This window comes from Scomber japonicus, chromosome 6 (genome assembly GCF_027409825.1).
Source record: "Scomber japonicus isolate fScoJap1 chromosome 6, fScoJap1.pri, whole genome shotgun sequence".
In the NCBI taxonomy this organism is placed as follows: domain Eukaryota; kingdom Metazoa; phylum Chordata; class Actinopteri; order Scombriformes; family Scombridae; genus Scomber; species Scomber japonicus.
In genome coordinates this window covers 21,519,299-21,540,976 of record NC_070583.1, presented here as the reverse complement: position 1 = coordinate 21,540,976, position 21,678 = coordinate 21,519,299, and the positions used below count along the sequence as shown (strand labels likewise).

Below are 21,678 nucleotides of genomic sequence, written 5' to 3'. Positions count from 1 at the left end.
AATACAGGGCTGATATTATCCACCTGGGAGGGAAGCCTGGCTGAACAGACAGCCTTTACCTCCTGGTGATACAGGTGGGAACAGAGCAGAGTGGCCACTGGCGGCAGACACATGTTGACTCAACTGCTGGTTAAGGGAGTAAACAGTAGACCTTTTTTTGTCATCCAAGGACACAGGGAACTGTTAATATTTATTCAGTTGCCGGTCGGTCTGAAGACCAAAGTCACTTCTCATTGATTTCCTCTGTGACACAGATGTGAAGCAGCACAGGTGAGTCCTGGATCAACAGTTTTGAAAAAGCTAAAGGGGTGATAGCAGTATCTGTATTGCAGGGCTACAGTCGCTGTAATTACGCAGTATTGTGTGATGAATGGCCGCGTTTCGTGTTTCAGCCGTAGTGTGACAGGCACAGACAGGGAGTGGAACTGAGACCTGAGATGTGTGATGGGAGATCTGTTTGTTGCCCATGGGTGCAGTTTATTTGTGACTTTGCTTGGACGTGGTATTTATGCTCTTGCAAGGATTCAGAGATTCTTTATATTCTGAAAGGCTGGCTAAATTACAGGTGTGTGTATGAAAATACAAGACTGTAGGACATTTATTAGCTGTGTGGTTTCTGAGGCACTGGTAAGGATATTTCTTCCACTCACCATATAGGCAGATTGCAAATGCTCAACAGTAGCTGTAGAGTAAGCAATGTTGTATAATAAATAATAAATTAACAAAAATAATAGCTTGGGTATTTTGCTGCTCATCATTTTAAGATTTTATCAGATTTCTTTTGTAAAAAATAAGGGAACATCTACATTTATAGAGACTGGTGTGAGTATTTACATTTCAGATTTATTTATTTAGTTATACATTAAACATAGTTTTAAATGTTCTTTATCAATGTAAAGTAACCTGTGTCCTGTAGCACTGGTGTGTCAGACAGCATGTCTCGCTGGGGCAGTAAATGGCACCTAGCTCTATTAGCATTAATGGAAAGGTGCCAATGGTCTGTTTCCTCTCCTTGTCATCAGCGACTGTGGAGCATGCAGACGGCTCAACCTGTAAGTCAACAGGGCCAGTACGTGATCCTGACTGACTGGGGTCCTTATCAGAAAGTCAGGGTGATAAGTCAGTTGAAATCTACTCTAGTCAAATGAGCTCTGATACTTTTGAGAAGATCTTTAACCTGAATGATAGTTTTGTATTGTTATCTTCATTTTTTGTTGTCTTAAATATTGTTGTTTCCCTTTAAACAATACTTGAGGCAGCCTATTTAAATATAGACACTTATTTTGGTACTATTATAGAAAATAATAGTTCCTCTGGTTGGCTTTTTTTCTATTGCCTTTCTTTGTTATCATACAGTCTTAAAAGTAAAAAAAAAAAGTCACCAGATTGTCATGTCACCTTTGGGTGAGCTTGGATACATCCAGCCAGACTGACTGACTGGCAGGGTCGTCATCACATCCCAGCTATCTCAAAATAATCATACAGAGTTTCAGTTTCAGATTCACTCAGCTCTGCCCATCTACACCACCTCTGTTGTGTCTGTAGGTTACCAGAAGCTTTAGTTTGTATTTTATTATCATGTTAAATGCTTCCTTGGTTTTGCCAAAATGAAAGTGAAATGTGGGTAAGTTTAAATTATTTCTCTCATCCTAAGAACACATTCTTCTGTTTCAGAAATTGAGGCGAAGGAGGCGTGTGACTGGCTGCGGGCAGCAGGATTTCCCCAGTATGCTCAGCTCTTTGAAGGTAAATACTCAGTAAACTGCCACACACAGTAGTCATCACAAAGAGGGGGGATGTTGTTTGGTTAAAGGACAGAGATTAATGAAGTATAGCAACAATAAAGGAGCTCTGTAATAAACCAAAAATGGGGCATTTTTATTTTAGCTCTTTTATATCTGTTATAAAATGAAAGACTGTTATAGCTAATGTGGGCTTTTTAAGATGAGTGAATAATAGTACACAGTGTCATCTGGTCTGTCACCCTAGTCCCTGACACTGTACACAAAACCATGTATTCATGGGCTGCATAGTGAGCCCCATTTACACAACTGTCCTCAGGAAGCCTCGCAGCTAGGGCTCCAGACGAATCCCCAGACATCAAAAAACAAGCGTAACATCAGCTTCTTTTAAAGTCTAATCTTTTCTAAGCTAGAGTTTCTACATAAACATGTCAAAGAGTGAAGCCATGGGAAGAAATGGGTTTTTATCAGAGCTTAAAGTAGCTCTTCTCCCTCAGATCTTTTGATGTGCTTTGGTGCAATATATTTGTTTGCCGACCGTTTGTAGCCAGTTGTAACAGAACTCCAGTAATGTGCTCTGGTAGTGGCTGCAGGAGCGAGAGAGAAAGATTAATTTAAGTTTCACTCTTGATTCTGGGGGATGTGTATTACAAATTACATTATTTATTATTAGGACATAATCAGGTATCTCAGTGTCTGTCCCATTAAATAACAGGCTGAGCCTGGTTGAGGTCTAAGTCCTCACTGCTGCTTCTGCTTTTCATAAAAAGTTAATAACTTCACATGGATGCAGTGGAATGTTAGATTCGGAGGGTCTGGAGTCTCTTAAGTTATGTAACAGGAGGCCCATACCCAGTGCAAGACGTAATGCCTGCACGAGCAACAGCTCTGTTATTTGGGCAAATTCTGCCTCTTCTCATTAGCATCACATACAAAACAAGTTTGATGGTCTCCCCACTTTCAATGTCATTCTGGAAAGAATGTTGTTCCCTGATCTTTTTTCCATGTATCTTATCCATGATCACTGTCTGTTGAACAACCACTGACATATCAACCTCATTTCACACAATTGCCCGAATGCCCTTTTTCCTCAGATTCCCAGTTCCCCATTGACATCACTCCTGTGAAAAGAGACCATGACTTTCTGGACAAAGATCTTGTGGAACCTCTTTGCAGGTAACCAGACTTTTGATTGACACTGAAAAGCAGATGGCTCATCCATGAGCCAACTAGTTAGTTAATGTCACAAATTATTTCCTTGCCTCTAAGTAGTGGACCTAAGTGCACCACTTAGAATGACACAAGTACTTATTCATTTGGATGAATAAGAAATGTTATATGCTCTTTAAGATTAAAAAAACAAAACATTATCTCACAATGTTAAAGGTTTAATTTTATGGTATTTTTGTTTTTTTGATGTTGTGTCTTAAGGGTAAACTTTGCTAATATTCAACCAGCATTGTATCATTACAATGTGAGTTGTATCTTGCAATAAACAGTAAAAATTAACCTTCCCTCCATTTTGTTATGGTACTTGCACACTGGTATATACAGACTCATTGAGTAAAAAAAATTTGTAAATGAAAATATGCCTCAGTAAAGCTCAAGGACACTGCTCAGTCTTTGCTAACTGGTTGTAAACAGACTCTGAGTAGCTCACTGGTTTAGATGAGATACAGGAAAGGCATTCTGGTTGTTGAAGGATTAAGAGCGATATGAAGAATCAACAGCCTTCTTCTCAGTTTTCTTTAGTGATAGGGCACCGATTTCAAAGCTCACACATTTCTACCACATATCATCATATTCAAAGTGGTGAATTACACCTTTATGGATATCATGAATAAAATATTTTCTTCACACTACTCTTGAAGACAGATTTAAAAATGCTTTAATGACAAGAGCAGTGTGCTCTCCTCTGTGACACAACTGTATTAGAAATGTTGGATGAGCATGTATTTTCCTAATTTGCCAAAGAGTATTAAGTGCACTAAGCCAACAACTGGTGGTTTCCACATCACTCCCTTGTAGGGCAAGACGGCTCATGTACTTTTTTCAAACCAAGATGAAAACAGCACTCAGTTACCACAGTTACTATGGCAACCATCCCGAAAGGGAGGCAGGAGGAGCATGAGGGGTGCCTTGCAGAGCTCAATATACTGTGACTCTAAACAACCCTAAAGCAACTCATCTAAATTCCAAACTGGCCACGGGATAGGAAACAATTGGAAACAGTTCCAAATCCAATGTGATTTTGTCCATGACTTCCCAGCATCTCTATGGTAACATAAGGATGGCTTTGTTGTCAGTTATTTCGCCACAGTCTTGTGTGTAAAAATAAATACCACCCAACATACTGTGGTTGTCTTTGATGGAGCTGAAATTGATAGATATTTCATGTATGTGAGTGCTCTCTCTGATCACCTGCTAAGAAGCCTCCTATTTTAGCAACCACATTCAAAGCTCTTTAGGCCTGTGGAATAAAGGGCCCCCCAGCTTAGAAATCCTCCCTTTAGTTGGGTCCTGCTATCTCCAGTAACAATCATGGGAACTTGTTGTTTGGCTAACCCCCATCATCTGAGGTCATTGACTGTCACAGAATGATACTATCAATCTGTAAAAAACAAACAAAAAAACTGTTAGCTAAAGCTTGAAGCTAGTGATTATCATACCACAAACAAGTTTTTTGTTGTTGTTGCCTTAAGCCAAGGCACAGTATGCTGGAGTGAATTTTCTTATAGAGTCATCCTTTCCATTGTGCTATTGTTGGTTCATGTACAGTTTTAGTGCTGTTACTTAATATATCCCAATTTGCACACCCAAAACCTCTAATTGTTGGGCACATTCTCCAAGACCCAGTCTGTATTGTTCATGACAGATATTGAAAATGTTGTATTGGTTCTCTGAGAGCGTTTTTGAAAACTGAATTTAAGAACTTTGCATTAGTATTTCAAAAGCATTGTAAGCAGCTCTCATGTGACTTTGTTTCACACAGAAAAATGTATGTTATAAACTGCATGTTGGTGTAGGTCTTCTTAGACATGACTCAAAATTAAGAAATAATTGAATCATGTGTATGTCATTAGCATGCCATGTGCAAAATGGCACAATACAGAAGATTCATCTGTAGATAGCCTACAGATGTCTGGACTGAATGAACCAGGCTGTGTGTGTAGAACAGAAATGCAGCTAATCGATTGGTTGACCTTAAATTCACCTTTCTCCAAATTTACCACACACCATCATTCAAGCCACAATCACTTAGATCTAACTCTGAAAGAAAGAGACCAGAGCAACTGACAATTACCAGTGTTCATTAGGTTTAGGAAATTGTGGTGCGGACAAACTGAGTTTCCCTCTGGGTCTGGTCGTATATCCAGATCAGGTTAACGCTTAAATAAAAACAGAATGATATTTATTTGTAGAGTGCTCATTAAGAGCCTATTCTGGTGATATCTATTGTTTGTAGACAGCAGTTTTATCTTTGGGACATCTTTCTTTCAGGCGACTCAACACCTTGAACAAGTGTGCCTCTATGAAACTTGACGTAAACCTTCCGAAGAAGAAAGTAAGTATCTACTCTTGATAGCTAGCTCTGTCATCAAAATGATGCATATGTATATGTATATGTGTGTCTTGTCTTGTTAGGTTGATCTTTCTTAGGTCAACACTATAGAGCAGTATATGCAGTAGGGATAACATTACAAATGGGTGCTATGTTTTTGTTTTTATTTTACAAGGTGTTATTAAAACCTTATATCGAACTCTTTGGTGTTATTATGTGTTGTACCCTAAAAGTATTATTTCTTGAAATTTCTAAGAAACAGAGGACAAACATCACTGCCTTCATAAGATTGCCTTAAGTTATGCATGTTCCTGCACCAACACAAATATGATCTGGCTTCATCCCCGTAGCCTAGATTCTGTGATATTTGAGATCATACCATTGTTGCATTCATGCCTATTGAGTATAATTACTTTTTTATCTGTCCCCACTTTGGAATGTAGCCTGCTGGCTTATATAAAGATGTTTTCCTGCCTTGGTCTATTTCTGGCAAAGTCTTTTTAAAGAAACAATTTGTCTGGTGTTATATCACTGTTGACTGATTGTTTAATGTTATTAATTCTGAGCAGACACCCCCTCCAGCTATTTCCTACAGTTCCTATTTAATTGTCCTTTCTGGCAGATATGTCTAAATATATATCTAGATGATATGTATGATATAGTTCATATAGTTTCATGTCAATCTTAATATATATCATCATGCATGCATGCATGACCTTTTTAATTTAATTGTATAATAATTTGTAATCATGTAATAGGAAGGGAAGATAAAAAGACATGATGAGCAGAATAGAACAGAAACATTAATTTCTACAAAGAAGATTCAAAGTACATATACATTTAATTAGTTAGGCCAGAATAATCAATGTAACATAATTATGGTACGCTGAGACAAACAGATTTTTGTGTTTTTCTGTCTTCTCCTAGAGTGAAGACTCTGATGAAGAAGACCTGTTTGCTATCAGTGACAAATGGACCTTTGAGTGGAGCAGTCGGCGTTGGTCCAGGTTGCAGGACATTGACTGTCTGCTGGGAAACCACAGAGAGGATCAGCCGACCGGGAACGGCGTGCCTTTACGAACTACCACCAGCAGTGAAAGTGTTCTGACGGACCTGAGTGAGCAGGAGGTCACCTCTTTGCACAGTGAGAGTAGCGGGGGAAGCGGTCATAGGGGCCTCAGCACGGAGGACTCTGACTGCTCCAACCGCACCTGCTCAGATTCTGCAGCAATGCCAGACTCTACTTCCCTCACAATGCCTCACATCCCCAAAGACATTGCTCACTACGGCTCCCTGCCTGATAAACACGGCAAGGCAAGTCGCATACGGGCCAAAGATTTCCTGAAACGCATGGAGACATTGCGCTCTAGGGGGACACTGGGAAGCGGTCGTAAGTCGTTAGTTATCAGTGCTCCAGTGCTGCAGCAGGAGGCTCAGGCTCTGAAGACGCTGCGGTGTGTGGAGATCATAAATGGAGATGGTGGAGCTCCAGAACCACCATCCCACAAAGTTATGCCGTCCCAGTCCAGCAGTGAAGTTAGCAGCCATTCCAGTGGAAGTGCTGTCAGCACACCCAGCCTAAAAGAGCGCAAACCTCACCGGGCTGACTACAAGCGTAGTGGCATGTATTTGGAGGATATAGACATCTTCTCAGGCACTCAAGTGAATAAAGTTGCAGAACAAAACCGCAGGAACGAATTCTGCTCCTATGAGGACCTGGTGGTTCACATTCCTAAAGACCACAAGCCGGGAACCTTCCCCAAAGCACTGTCCATAGAAAGCTTGTCACCAACCAATGGGGCCTCTATTGACTGGCGCTCTAGTAGGGTGCTCCTGGACTCCCCACTAATTTCATGCAGAAAAGAATCCAGGCCTGTCACCCAGTGCTGCTCCAGAGGAAGCCGCATCAGTGTGTATGATAATGTTCCTGGCTCACACCTGTACGCCAGCACTGGAGACCTGATAGACCTGGAGAAAGAGGACCTGTTCCCTCACCTGGATGATATCTTGATGCATGTTAATGGTCTGCAGCAGATAGTTGACCACTGGTCTATGAATGTGCTGCCTGTAGGAGAAGGGTTGACACAAGCAGACAGAGAGAGGGGGGATACAGTAGGCCTCCAGTCTTTCAGTCAGATCACATTGGACTTTGAGGGGAATTCTGTAACGGAAAGCCAGACTACACCTAGTGATGGGGACAAAGACAGAGTATCACTTGCAGAGACAGAATCTACAAGGCTCAGGGAAAGGAGGGACTCAGGAGTAGGTGCTTCGCTGACAAGACCCAATCGGTAAGGCTCATGAAACCACATTAATTTAACAACTGTCCTTTTTATCACTAGAAGTCTTCACAGTGCAATATTTCTATTTGGTCTTTTGTGGCATTAGGTTACGATGGCCAAGCTTTCAGATTTCCAATCGTCTAAGCCACTCAGTGGCATCGCTGCAGATTACAAACCAGTCAGCAGGCCAGCTGAGTTTGTTGCAGAAGTTCTCTCTACTGCGCCTCACTGCAATCATGGAGAAGTACTCGATGTCCAACAAGCACGGCTGGACTTGGTGAGACTCATTTAAATTTCTCAGCTCTACTATGGGGGGGGGATTAATGATCAAAAAAATCTTTTTTCATTGGTGAAATTACATTTTAGAGTCTGTGTGAGTGGTGGTCCTGGCCTTGTTAATGAGGCTGGCTAAAGGTGGCAAGAAACTCTTCTTGTGGTATGAGGCTTTGGTCTTAACAGACTTTATCCTCTTGCCAGAGGGGAACATTTCAAAAAGTTTATGTCTGGGGTGCCATCCTCTGCACAACATATCATCTACTGTGCCCCCTTTTTCAACACAGTGGATCATATACTGCAGTTTGCCCTAGTAACCTGTATTTACTAAAAATACTATATAAGTGTGGTTAATTTGTCTATTTGCCCAATGTGATTAGATTAGGTCTAAATTTAAAAGCCCATATCCCCCCTGGCTTAACAGTTAGTACCATTCTTTTTTTAATTAAGGAGTATATATATATTTTGTTTTGCAGTCTTTTTGCTAACCCAGTCGACTGAGTATTGTGCTGTGTCTCCTAGGTCCGTGCCAAAGTTCATGAAGAGAATGAAGGTACCAGATTATAAGGATAAGAATGTGTTCGGAGTACCTCTCATAGTGCATGTACAGCGTTCTGGACAACCCCTGCCCCTTGGCCTGCAGCAGGCCCTGCGGTTCCTGAGGAGCCAGTGTCTTGATCAGGTCAGCCACAGGACACATACTCTCATGTGACTTTCAATTTCACATGTGATCTAACAATCAGTTGGGTTTATCTAATGTGTATAATATAGTGTACGGTTTCAGTTCATAATCACTGACACAGGTTGCAGACACATACAATAACAGTATGACAACAATACAGGGAGCGGAACTACTGTACAATGTAGTCAGACAATGCTGTTAGCTGTGTAGTTAACATTAATGTGTCTGTTTTGCTCCTAGGTTGGTCTTTTTCGTAAATCAGGGGTGAAGTCTCGTATTCAAGCTCTGAGACAGATGAATGAGAGCTCTCCAGATAATGTGAACTATGAAGAACAGTCTGCCTATGATGTGGCTGACATGGTGAAGCAGTTCTTCAGGGATTTACCTGAACCCCTGCTCACCAGCAAGCTAGGGGAGACCTTCCTCCATATATACCAATGTAAGGACATAAAACCCTCTTTTCTTGTGTTTTGTACCATGTTAATTTTAGTGTCCCACTTGTTTTTGTTTTGAAAATTGCATAGGAACTTACATAGAGTACTTGCAGTTATGAAAATGTAATTTGACCTCTGAGAAGTCATTACCACTTTTTCTCTCTAATCAATATAACTGTTAAACAGAAAGGATAAAAATACATTCTCTCATACATACAGATGTGCCAAAGGACCAAAGGTTGCAGGCTGTCCAGGCAGCCATCATGCTAATGTCAGATGAAAACCGAGAGGTGCTGCAGACACTGCTTTGTTTCCTGAGTGATGTCACTTCCTCTGTGGAGGAGAACCAGATGACACCCATGAACATTGCTGTTTGCCTAGCACCCTCCCTCTTCCATCTCAACATACTCAAGAAAGACAATCTCTCACCAAGGTAAATTCTAACCAGAAACACAGTTTTTTTCCCCTTGCGTCATCTTATGGTGTCTGTAATTTTAGGGCAGCCACATAATCTGCCACTATGTGCCTCATAAACTAATGAACTAGACATGCATGCATCTTATTAACTCCTGAATTATTATCTTCACCTATGACTCCATAAAGATAGACTCTCCTACTCTCTTTCTGGGCCAGTTTTAAAATAACTAACTGCACACTCTTTTTTACAGCTCAGTGTTTTATGAGATCATGCTGTGTACAAACAAAGCAATGCTTTCTAATTTACCATGTTGAAATGGTTGCTTAAAGGATCAAAGGGGTTTCCTGCAGAGTGTAGGAAGGGTTTATATCCTACATTTTGTAGAGATGTTGACCTGGCGACTCTGCCGGCCTAATAAGTTTTCTCTCCTCATAACCCCCCAGGGCCATGCAGAAGAAGTACTCCACTGGCAGACCAGACCAGAAGGATCTAAATGAAAACTTAGCAGCAACACAGGGCCTCGCTCATATGATCATAGAGTGCAACCGTCTCTTTGAGGTATGAGAACCTTCAGTTGAAGTGATGCAAGAATTTCAAGCCTGGATGCAATATCCAGAGGATATTCGATTTATGTTTGCTTACCTCATGCTTTTTTACACCTGTTAGATCCCTCATGAGATGGTTACTCAGTCACGTAATTCATATGTGGAGGCTGACTTGCATGCACCAACAATTGATGAGCTATGCAAGCAGCTGGAGGATGATGATGGAACGTATCAAACTCATCTGGAGGGAAGACTTCAGAACCTGCTCAAAGAGGCCCGGGAAAAGTCCAAACACTGGGTGTCCTGCAGCAGCTCTGATAATACAGAGCTCTACTATAAAAAGGTCGGGTCTTTTGCTGTGGAGCTTATTAATTACTTAATCTTCAAAATAATTTCAATGTCTATAAGTTAACAGGATGCTTTGTGTGTTTGTGTTTTGTCCAGGTGGGAGATGGGAACCCTTTGAGACGCTGGAGAGTGTCTGTGGAGGTGGAAGCACCACCATCAGTTGTGTTGAACCGAGTGCTGCGAGAGCGCCACCTGTGGGATGTGGACCTTCTGCAATGGAAAGTGTGTGAGACACTTGACAAGCAGACAGAAGTGTTTCAGTATGTCCTCAGCCGTATGCCCCCCCATCCCAGTAGGGACTTTGTAGTGCTCAGGTGAGTGGTAATATGAAGAAAAACAGATACAATGGCACTGTTAAATATTTTGCAGTTTTACTATTAATATAAAAGATATCTCATTTACAAGTCATAATCTCATTCTGATTTTTTCAAGGTCATGGAGAACAGACTTGCCCAAAGGCGCATGCTCCCTGGTTTCTGTGTCTATAGAGCATGAAGATTGCCCTTCTGTTGGAGGGGTAAGAGCTATTGTGCTGGAGTCCAACTACTTGCTGGAGCCCTGTGGCTCAGGAAAGTCCAGACTGACTCATATCTGCAGAGTTGACTTGAAGTAAGAATCACTGTACAAGATTTTGTCACTAACTCTTTTAGCAAAATGCACATTAAATATAAATAAATGCATTTTAACATGTGGGTTTAGTTTACTTTTTAATATATTTATTTATGCTCCTTATGCATAGGGCACATATGTGTGCACACTAAATAGTATTTTTATTTCAGGGGAAGGACACCAGACTGGTACAACAAAGCTTTTGGTCACCTTTGTGCTGCAGAAGCTGCCAGGATCCGCAACTCCTTTCAGCCACTCATCACAGATGGCCCAGAGACCAAAATCTGAAACCCTTGCCTGTTGTGTCTGCTCAGCATGAGATCAAGAAAGAGTCTTTCGAGTCATTGCTAAGAGGCAGACACAAAGCATAGACACGATTCCAAAACTAAAGCACAGTTTATTGAATTTTTGTACACATGCTCTGAAAATCATTTTGAGCTCCTCTGCACAATGACAAAAGAGGACACCTCGTAGGTGCTGAGCACAATTACTCAATGGGAACTCAATCATCCTGCCAATGTCCATAGCATTAGGATTTATTTACCTTGATGTTGCTAAACCTCTATATTATAATAATTATTATCTTTAATAATATTATATTATTGTCGCTATATTCTACAATGTCTAGGACATTCAAGCTCTTAAACGCTTCTGCGAAGCATGTATATGTTTTATGTTATGTCAGATTTAAAGCTATAATTATTATTATGTACACACAAGAGTCTGTATATATATGTGTGAACATACTGTACATGCAAAATAGATGTATATATTGTATATTTGTGAAGGGATTAATAGTACATATTTCCTATATATTGATTCTTCCACTGTGTCAATCCTCCTGTAATACACATGGTACAAAATTGTAAGCTGGATTTACTTTGCTTCAGTATTGTCATCTTGGAATGGGTGTAATTTTATCAAACTTTGACCTCTTATGGTTGTGAAAAGAATGACATAAGGTTTGACTTGGTCATACCTGCTTTAGGGTACTGGATTGTGCAGTTGTCACAAGACATAATTTAAAAACAATAAAACTATTAAAATAATAAAATGTTTCAATTTTGACTAATTCTTACTGTGGGTGTGAAATATATATATCTATATATATATATATATATAGATATATTTTTTTAATGTACCACAATAATGTACAGTGTTGTACTCATACCCAAAGAGCTAAAATATTAACTGTACTAACAAAACACAGTTCTTCCTGATCTGGGATGTGAGGGACCCCTGCTGGCCATTTCTAGCAAATACATGATGCAGGTATCACATGTGAAGATGGATTTGTATGGATAGCTTACTGAATTGAAATCTCAATTTCAACTCATTTTAAATGCAAGCAACACAACAAATGAAGACTGTAATTCATATTATATCGACATTCCTCATAAAATGTAGTCTATGGACAAAAAACATAAACCTTGGTTCATTTCTGTCCACTAGATGGCCCTTTCTGATCAGCAGAACGTGTCTATACCCTGGCCTCATACTATTTTCCCATATGAAAACATCTTTGAAATTTAGTTCTCTTTTCTAAGCATTTTCTGTTATTTTCTACAGGTTGACAATATGGTGTACAAATCAATGATAATGGTCAACGACAGTAATTGTTTCAGTCTTGAAGGGCACCAACTTTCAATTTAACAAGCATACTTATGATGTATTGTTGTGATAGCTTGTTGAGCTTATTACACTTGCAGAATAACCTTTGACCCTTTGATGGCAAAGTCAAACCCAATCCATTGACCTCGATTCAGCACAATCACTGGCAGGATAATGTTTCTCTTTAAACGGGGACGAGCAAAAAGGGATGAACACTGTATGAGAGGATATGAGGAGTTCCTGGAAGTGATTTCACACTGACATTAAAGACATTAGATAATGTAATATGTTGGGACAACAGAATAACAAACACATATATGGACTAATTCCATATATTAACTCATTCTTTAAATTAAATTACCATTAGCCATGTCTAAACATACAGTAAGACTATAGTGAGATAGAAACAACCAACGTTGCCAGATTAAATATTTTATTAAATCATTGGTGAGACTAAATAATTAAATTGTCAATTTTTCTGCATTGCGTTACCACAAATTAAATCAAGCTGTGAAACTGCACAGTAGTAGACATGATAGGTACAGCTGTGTAAAGCCTGACATTATTTCTACCTCTTTTGAAGGCATGTTGACACAGATCAGCTTAATGAGGTCATGAAATGCAAGCTCATCTTCCGGCTGTCAGTCAGGACGATGGACAGGATTGTTGCCAAGCTGTCAAACAGTCTCTTTTATGTAACTACTGGAACCTCATGGCTTTTCAAACTATATTTATCCTCTCAGATTAATTGAAATTACTCCAAAATGTATTTGTAAGTTTTAATTCGTGTTTTTAATTGATTAATTCACAAGCAAATTATTTTTCTAACTATGCACATGTACCACATTTCTCTGTAGAATGCATTATTAAGGTTGATGGCAGATGCAATGCAACTACATGCACTACATTGCTTTAGTTTTACATTCATTACAAAGGGAAACTGTCCTCATCAGTCAAAGGGGTAATTAATTTGAAACACACATTTTTCCTATCTGTTAATTAACGGCAAAAATGTGTGAAAATGAAACAGGCTCGGTCAAGAGTAATTGAGGCAAAGCATTCAGAATGGCATTTGAGTTTTCTAGTCTAATCTGTCAAAAACATAGGGATAATGGAAACTCACCAGGAGCACTGTAAGAAATCTTGACTTGTAGTTGATCAAGGGGAACTGCAAAAGGAAGTGTTGCTTTGCTTAGATGACTTAGAGTACTCCTTTGTACCTCACAGACTGATCAAGGAACTGTGCACATGGAGTTTGAATGCATGAGTGCCCAGTGCATGTACCCAGGTGTACCTTCAGAAATTATTTTAAATAAAAAGATAGTATATGTCTGCAGCTACGTTTCTTAATTAAATGATACTCTTAAAGACACCTATTAATAGGCACAGTGGTCACTAGCCTACTATTCACCATTATACCTTTACAGGTTTAATGAACCTAATAGCCAAAAATGTACATAGCCATACAACTCAGATCTCATGTGTGCACTATAATTGGTCTTAAATGAAATGTTATTAGGTAGGTGCTATAGGGCCTTTAGATATGAGAGCATGAACACAGGACAAATAAATATTAAAAAAGACAGTACAGTAAATAAATAAAAAACAGACAGTATGCGCTGTGACACTCCGTACATTGAGTTGGGTTAAATTAATTTGATCCTGAGAAGAGTGAAAGTGAAAAATGTCCTATTTCATGTAGGCATATCTGCATGAGGTGCTCCTTAAGCATGACATTAACAGAGCTTTGTGGTGGCATATATTATTCCTTGCTAAACAGGTGCAACTAATAATGATCAACTATTTATGAATTCCATTTAGGAGTGTTAGCACACTGACTTTCTGGGTCACCTAAATGGAGCAGAGCTTTTATATAGTTATTAGGTACACCTGCTATTTTTCTCAAGAGTACCAAACTGCAGACAAAATGGTGGACATAGACATATTTACCTTTGCCTCTACAAGTGACAGGAAGTCATGTGACATTCACAGTGCACTATTGTCCTGTTTGTGTTATTATTTTGACCACAGTTGACAGGAAATTACTGAAGCATAAGTTCTTTTTGTGTTTTTTCAACCCTTGAAGTTGAAAACATAATTTAATATATATATATAGGCTAGATTAGTCAGTTGACTCTCTTAAAGACTTTAAAATACTTTGTAAAATATTTAAAACTGAGAAGTTAGCAAATGGAAGATTAAAAAAAGGCCAATACAAAGAAAATGATTTTAAATGTGTTATGCAATGTTTTAAATCAATTTATTAAACAACGTGACTTCCTGTCAATTGCAGCGGAAGAGGTCAAGATGTCTGCAGGTCCTTTTCATTTTTCTTGCTAATTAGTCATAGCAGCAAAAATTAACTATATAAAGGTTAGACTTTTTTATCCAGCCCATTTTTGCATAACTCTTAGGCTTATTTGAAATTATTTTCCATTTTTCCACTTCTATAATATTGGCTATATTTTTTGCAGTAGGGTAGTTATAACTTCCGGGTGCCATTTGTTTCGGAAACCAGTTGAGTACCGTATGAGTATGGCTGCTGTCAAAATATGTGAAGTTTTAGTTTTAAGTTCACTGGAAAAATGTAACTGGGTCAGCAAGACAACTAGCCAACTGACAACTGCAAAGACAAACTTTGTAAATGTAACAGTAAGTGACCATGCAAGGTGAAGCTTGCATGGCCACTAGCCGAAGCATAGGTGAGGCTTCGGCTTCATCCTCGCATCCAGTGCAGGCTGTTGAGTGGAGCCGCAGGCAGGGGGCGGCAACATTGCGGTGACAGACACGGAGACACGAAGACGCGCATCCCAGAGAGCGGCACTCAAATAGACACACACACAAACACACACTGGTGTTCACAGCGCAGGTCAGTCCGCTCAGTTAACCGGCTGGCACCGACAACACACCGGACTGACTCACCGGAACTCTCTAGAGTGGATGTGACTGACAGATAGTGATTTCTTGTTGGTGTTTTCATGTTGTTTTTCTCGGTTTCGCGACTCTTCCTCTCTTTCATTTTCTTCTTTGAAGCTCCAGAGCAGCAGTGATTAAATATATTAAAGGAGGGCAGGCCAGCTTCAGACACCCCCTGAGTTGGGTGGAAATGACAAGCGAGAGACCGGCGACGATGCCGGGCTCGGTGTCGCTCTCGGACCAACAACCTCCTCCAGGTCACGGGCATCACGCGGCTGCAGGCTCCGCTGCTGGCGGTGAGACAATGATGATGTCCGACTCGGGTTCAGTGGTCCTCCCGGCTGGGATTATCAATCCATCAGTACCAATCCGGAATATCAAGATGAAATTTGCTGTTCTCATCGGACTGATCCAGGTTGGAGAGGTTAGCAACCGGGATATTGTTGAAACGGTGCTGAATTTGGTAAGCAATCGTGTTTTTTCCTCCTCCTCCTCCTCCTGCTCCATGGATGGACGTTATTACCTAATCCTGAATCGAGAAAGATATTCAGTATTAGCAATAAAAAACATCATGATGACACATGGCAAATGCACTTTTGTACAGGCTATGCACATAATTATTTATTTGCTGGACTAATATGAGCTTATGTCCCGAGCAGAAAACATTGAAAAGTCACACATTTAGGCAGAGATGGTGGGTTTAGTGATGGAGGACAATAACGCAAGTTTTCAAGTTTACCAAAGTTCCAACTTCAGTGTGACGGCTTGTAAACTATGTAGACCGATGTGAATGATGTCAGTGAAGATAAGTGGCATACATGCTGAGTTTCAAGTGTAATGTGAGTACACAACTTATTTCAGATGGCAGTTTTGTTGGGATAGGGTTGACACAGGAGTGCTGCTGCTGCTGTGTGTTTGTGTGGTGGGGGGTTTCAGGCTTTCCAAATCTAAGGATGACCAAAATATGATATTATTACAGTTTTTAAGACTAGGCAGGGAGCTTGAATTTCTGCCACCACACCTGAGCAGTGGGTTCAATTACTGGCTAGTGTCAGTAATAATTTGATCAATGTACCTCTTCTGTAGTGTGCTTAAAATGAAGAGTATATTGGTAAATTCTGTACCGGCTCTTAATTAACATGTAAGCATTTGTGGGAGTGTGATGGTCATCACCTTCTCCTGTATATTGATCCTGGCAGCATTGCCTCTAAGGGTTTTCCACTTTTTGAAAGGACTGTCAAGTTCATTCCCACACATTGAGAGGAGAGTGAGCAGTAATGAATGTCAGCACAAGGTGGAAGGAGATATGAGTCCATTGTATGGCAATGGTTAGCTGATGAAGTCAGTTTGCATAGGGAAAAACAGTGATTTAGACCTACAGTTGTGAAATACAGCATATCACTTGACTCATTAGTTAAGATTAGTGGCTCGATTTGAGGTGTAACTACAGTTAAATCTAGGCTAGATGCGTAGTGTGAAGAGACTGTTGAGCCAGCACATATCTCTGCCTTGAGCATCTGCAGGAGGAATACAGCATAGTGTAACTTGCAGGATTTGGTCTCTCCTTGTTAGCACACTAGAGATTAATTCTGACTTGTTCTGGCGCTACAGAAATCCACTTTGTAGAGCAGGACAAATTGTAGCCCTTGGCATGTTGAGACATGAGAGCAACACTGCAATAGCCTTCTAGACTCTGGCACCTTGCCCCTTACACTTTTCAATGTTTTCACAGGAAATGTGCACAGGAGAGAACACACTGCAGTCCACCTTATTCTTTTGCTCAGCACTGATTGTCTAGATAAAAGATTCTCCATTTATTTGTATCAGACTGATCTTGTTTACGAGATCATTCATTTTGCTTTATTGACCTTACTGAACGCAGAACATGCCTGTCATCACTGTCTTTCATCCTTTGTACATATTTATATTCAAAAGTAATTTCACCATAGTATTACAGCTCTTATTTCTATCATACTGCGCAGTAGAGCATAATTTATTCAGATATATCTCTGTCACATACTATTCCAAAAATGTTGAAAGACAGGTTTAATTAACAGAAGTTGTTATCTATTGAAGATATCAGGCTCATTTACATCCTCTTGACTTGTTTGCAAACAGAAGTAAAGCCCTCTATTGAATTATTGCATACAAATGAACCATATATAATTGTTATTATATGAGCCCCTTCATTTAAATTACATCACAACATGTACATGAACATACTAGCCAAGGAAAAGAGTAGAGAACACTGTCATGCAGATAACGTTCCTGTCTGATGCCATGACTACAATCATTTTTACACTTATAACTAAAGGTTATTTTTGAAGTGAGCGAGGCGGTCTGAAAATCCTGAAAGATCCTTTACTGTATCTCATGGGGTCCAATTTGCGGAGTAATGAAATAATAATGTTTTTCTCCGTCTCCAAGGAACATCTTGGAAAAACTCGGGGTTTGAGGATCCTCCGATCATCTATCATGAAAGTGCCTTTTCATGATAGATGATATTACATATTTTGTTTTTTAGCTGTAGTTCTTGTTGAACTGCCAAGCTGTAAAATTTGACAGTAACACTGATCTGATGTAACTGTTCATTTAGGTATTTTACTAGAGTGAAGTTCTACTTAGAAAATCAATTTCTATATTTAATCTAGGACACTTGATATGCTCTCTACCAAATGTCTGTATGTATATCAATATGTATGTCCTTCATGTATGTCTCAAACTGCTCATCCACTCAACTCCACATTTTATGGCTGCATAGCTGGAGACCCAAGGGAGTGCAGTGTTGAATTTGGTTCAATTTGGACATGCAATATGTTTAATATTGATAATTTTATAAACTAGAAATAATAAAGTAGAGATCAGTGTGTTGCTCCGCTCTGTGCAGGGACAGGGCAGAGCTTCAGAGCTCTTTCGATTGACTTGAGTGTGTCAGAGGTAGACCATAGACAAGGCATGGCATGGGTCTTTATGCTTTAAAAAGAGAAAATGTCTAGAGAAAAAGTGTAGCGTTAGTAGCATGTTTAGCAGATCAGCAGCAGTAACGAGTAACGATGTTCAGGTACCTGGTTCAGCGTAGGTCACCAAAGTTTTGGAAGCACACAGAGCCTAATACAAAATAAGGGAAATACTTTCTACTGGCAGCTGAAAAACAGTTTGTCTCATATGCTCCAAAATGGTGTGGATTGCAAAGCGCCATTACAGACAAAGCACAAATCTTTATAGCAAACATATCCACTCAAATCTGAACTGAAGGTGCAGAAAATAAGAATAATCTAAGAGCCAAGTATGACAGCTCCACTTTATTTTAGAATGGTTATTAAAAGCTCTGTTATGTATTATTATTTTAAAAACAGCCATCATTATACTTACAATCAGAAAAGATTCACTATTACAGTACTTAACATCTGTATGTTACTGCCTTTTGATGTTGTTGGTAGTGGTAGCGGTTGGTCATTCACACTTCACATCAACAGTATTTATTTTTCTGTGTGTTAAAGCTGCAATACTGAAAACCAAACAATCAATTTGTTTCTTACAGGCACATTTTGACCGGCCCCTGTACTGGTTAGATATATGAAATGTGCACCACACATCAGAAATGTTTATTGTTATTGAATTAGACCCAAAACACTCTCATAAGATGCAATTACGGTGTCCCAGAACTTTCAGCTCTGCGGTTATATACTTTACCTCATATCAATATTTTGGTCTCATCTGAATGACGTACTCTGACTCATTCATCAGATTATTCCTGTTTAGAGTCATGAGGTTCTGGAGGCTTTCCAAATATACTGTCAGCAGTAGAAGACAAAACAATGTGTACAGTTTTCCTGTTTATCTCTGGGTTGACAGACTGGCAACCAGGTTACATACTCCTACAACTATACAAAAAATCCTAACAATTTATTTAGAATGTCAATTTGATATTACAGGATTAACAGGATAATGTGAAGCATGTGTGATAAGTGCATTCTTTGGCTTGGATTTGCCCACAAAGCAGGCTGCAACAGTAGACTTGCATAGAAAGAGTAGAGTGTGTATGACAACCTTGATACCCCATTTTCCATTTTACATACACTGGATAAATTATTGTCCAGTGAAATACTGTGGGGGCCAATTTTTTAGTCTCTTCAGAAACATCAGCAACCATTTTCAGCTACACATTAGATTAAAGCTGCTTATAAGCTCTGATCATAAATACAGTTTTACACACCTAATCAAATTTGGTATAAGTATGGGGATATTGCTTATTGTTTTCTAAGTATGAAGTTGTAACAAAGTGGGTTTGCGTCATGGTGTATTTATTGGTATTTTTAGTTGTCACTAGGTATGAATCAGGCAATGAACAGTTCCCTGATGAAAGCGAAAGTGAATTTACTCTTCATGAGCAAAGTCCTGTATGACCTAGTGCAGAGGTCTTCAAAAGGGGGTTGTGAAAGTTTTTGTTGATTTTTTTTTTTTTTTTTTTTTTCCCCTCGCAATTTTTTCCACAAATTGCAATGTCTTTAAATACACATTAACATGAATCCAACACACTGTAGTGAACAGATAAATGGAGGCAGAAGACGTCTTTCAGTCAGCAATGCACACATTCAGCGACACACAGGAGCTCTTTCAAGCTGGGCACTGGTTCATTCACAACACCTGTCCCACCAACGAGGAGGACCCGCCCCTATCGCTGCTGTGCCAATCACGAGGCCGTACCTTGCACATGTTTAAAATAAAAACATTCATACATTATTTATACACTATAGGACCAATTTAATATACAATATAAGTAGGGGGTCCCTGCTCCATCTCTCCATCCTTTTGCGCGTCCTTGGCATGGAAAACGTTGAAGACCCCTGATCTAGTGGATAATGAGTTCTGTTAGAGAAGTGTGAAAGCAGATAATGTGACCTATGAAATCAGATAAACCTTGAACAGCACATCTTCATCTTGATCCTGACATTTAGGAGTTCTCATGTGCTGTCAAAAACTGGTTGATATTAACTCAAAAGCATGATGACAATACACTGTAGGTACTTGGACTGTCATGTTAGGTAAAAATCACCACCAAGCTCATTCAGGCTTCCTCAAATTGATATTCAACCCGAATCACACTCTTTTAGCATCAAACACCCACCCACTGCAGACTTGAAATGTGGGTGTTAAAAGTTGGCAGATTGCTCATTAATAATAATACGTTTTCATGGCAGGAAAAAAGTATCTAAACATCCACAGAAATTTGTCAAACAGCCCCTGCAGCACAATCCACTTATCCATGATTCACTTGTATACTTAGCATGTTCCACATATTCATATTTCAGCCACTATGTCAAAATATGGCTCAATAAAGATTCTGTTTGTGGCTTCTGCAGTTAGCTGTTTATGTTTGTAGCTTTCAACTACATTTGCCATTTGTCTTGAGGGACTGCATGAATAAAGCTACTAACAGGTCTACAGTATTTTACAGATTTGTATGAAAATGTGTATCTGTGGAAGTTGTTATTTTCTTTTTTCACTGTAAAAATCTTTCAGTGCTGAAATCTTGGAATTCATATCAACTCAAGCTGGCCACAGCCACTATTTTCTATGAAGAACAAAACTGTGTTACTAGCCATGGTTTGAAAGTTGGATAACAGGGAGATTTTAGGTGGATTATCACTTAAATGTCATGCTTCACCTTGCTGGCCTAAGCTCTATAAAAGCGGACTTAAATCCTCTACCAGTTGGCAAACATTACTAGAAAATATCCTACTATCAGTGGAGATTACTCTTATTGCTACAGTACTCCCTTTCCTGTCATCGTGATTTCACTGTTAATTCTCTGTTATTTGCTGAGTCTTTACTATAGGGAGGCAATTGCCTGTGTATAAAGATGAATGACCTGACAACTCCCCAAAAGTGAAGCCAAAATCTGGTGGCTGGCTGCAGTATAGGTAATAAATTCCACCCCCTCCCCCCCTACATGTTAGCAGATGTGAAATGAGCCAAAAAACAACAAATATTTCCCAAAGATGATTTCTGTAATTTTAGGTAGTTATTGCACTGAAGTGTTTTCAATTAGTCATTTAATAAAAAAGGTGGTGTGACAACATGATTGACAACTGTAATAGCTGCTCTCAAACCTCTGTCCCATGGGTGGTCATCCCCCCAACTAACTCTACTGTGCGGGCACTGGCTCCAAATGACATCACACAAGCAAGATGGTAGCTTCTGGAGAGGAGATATTTTGGCTTCACTGTTGCATAGTGGTAGGAAGTGTAGATGT

At 39.5% G+C, this 21,678-nt stretch overlaps 2 protein-coding genes across 11 annotated transcripts in view; both read left to right on the top strand.

Moving 5' to 3' along the window:
• Positions 1 to 11,972, top strand: part of stard13b (StAR-related lipid transfer (START) domain containing 13b) — a 58,468-nt gene extending 46,496 nt beyond the window's left edge. For 2 of the 7 annotated variants that reach the window (XM_053320454.1, XM_053320453.1), the window contains exons 2-14: positions 1,675 to 1,746; positions 2,837 to 2,918; positions 5,244 to 5,307; positions 6,232 to 7,595; positions 7,693 to 7,863; positions 8,382 to 8,541; positions 8,782 to 8,980; positions 9,195 to 9,408; positions 9,837 to 9,951; positions 10,060 to 10,281; positions 10,383 to 10,600; positions 10,719 to 10,895; positions 11,066 to 11,972. In XM_053320454.1, the coding sequence (XP_053176429.1) occupies positions 1,675 to 1,746; positions 2,837 to 2,918; positions 5,244 to 5,307; positions 6,232 to 7,595; positions 7,693 to 7,863; positions 8,382 to 8,541; positions 8,782 to 8,980; positions 9,195 to 9,408; positions 9,837 to 9,951; positions 10,060 to 10,281; positions 10,383 to 10,600; positions 10,719 to 10,895; positions 11,066 to 11,183 (3,176 nt within the window). In that variant the 3' untranslated portion in view covers positions 11,184 to 11,972. Of the gene's footprint in view, positions 1 to 119; positions 271 to 372; positions 628 to 1,674; positions 1,747 to 2,836; positions 2,919 to 5,243; positions 5,308 to 6,231; positions 7,596 to 7,692; positions 7,864 to 8,381; positions 8,542 to 8,781; positions 8,981 to 9,194; positions 9,409 to 9,836; positions 9,952 to 10,059; positions 10,282 to 10,382; positions 10,601 to 10,718; positions 10,896 to 11,065 lie in introns of those variants that run through there. The other 5 variants (XM_053320452.1, XM_053320455.1, XM_053320458.1 and 2 more) reach the window with 4 other exon arrangements.
• A 3,640-nt stretch (positions 11,973 to 15,612) lies between these two features.
• nbeab (neurobeachin b) overlaps positions 15,613 to 21,678 on the top strand; it is a 206,088-nt gene continuing 200,022 nt past the window's right edge. For 2 of the 4 annotated variants that reach the window (XM_053320448.1, XM_053320449.1), the window contains exon 1: positions 15,613 to 15,885. In XM_053320448.1, the coding sequence (XP_053176423.1) occupies positions 15,613 to 15,885 (273 nt within the window). The remainder of the gene's footprint in view (positions 15,886 to 21,678) is intronic. The other 2 variants (XM_053320451.1, XM_053320450.1) reach the window with 2 other exon arrangements.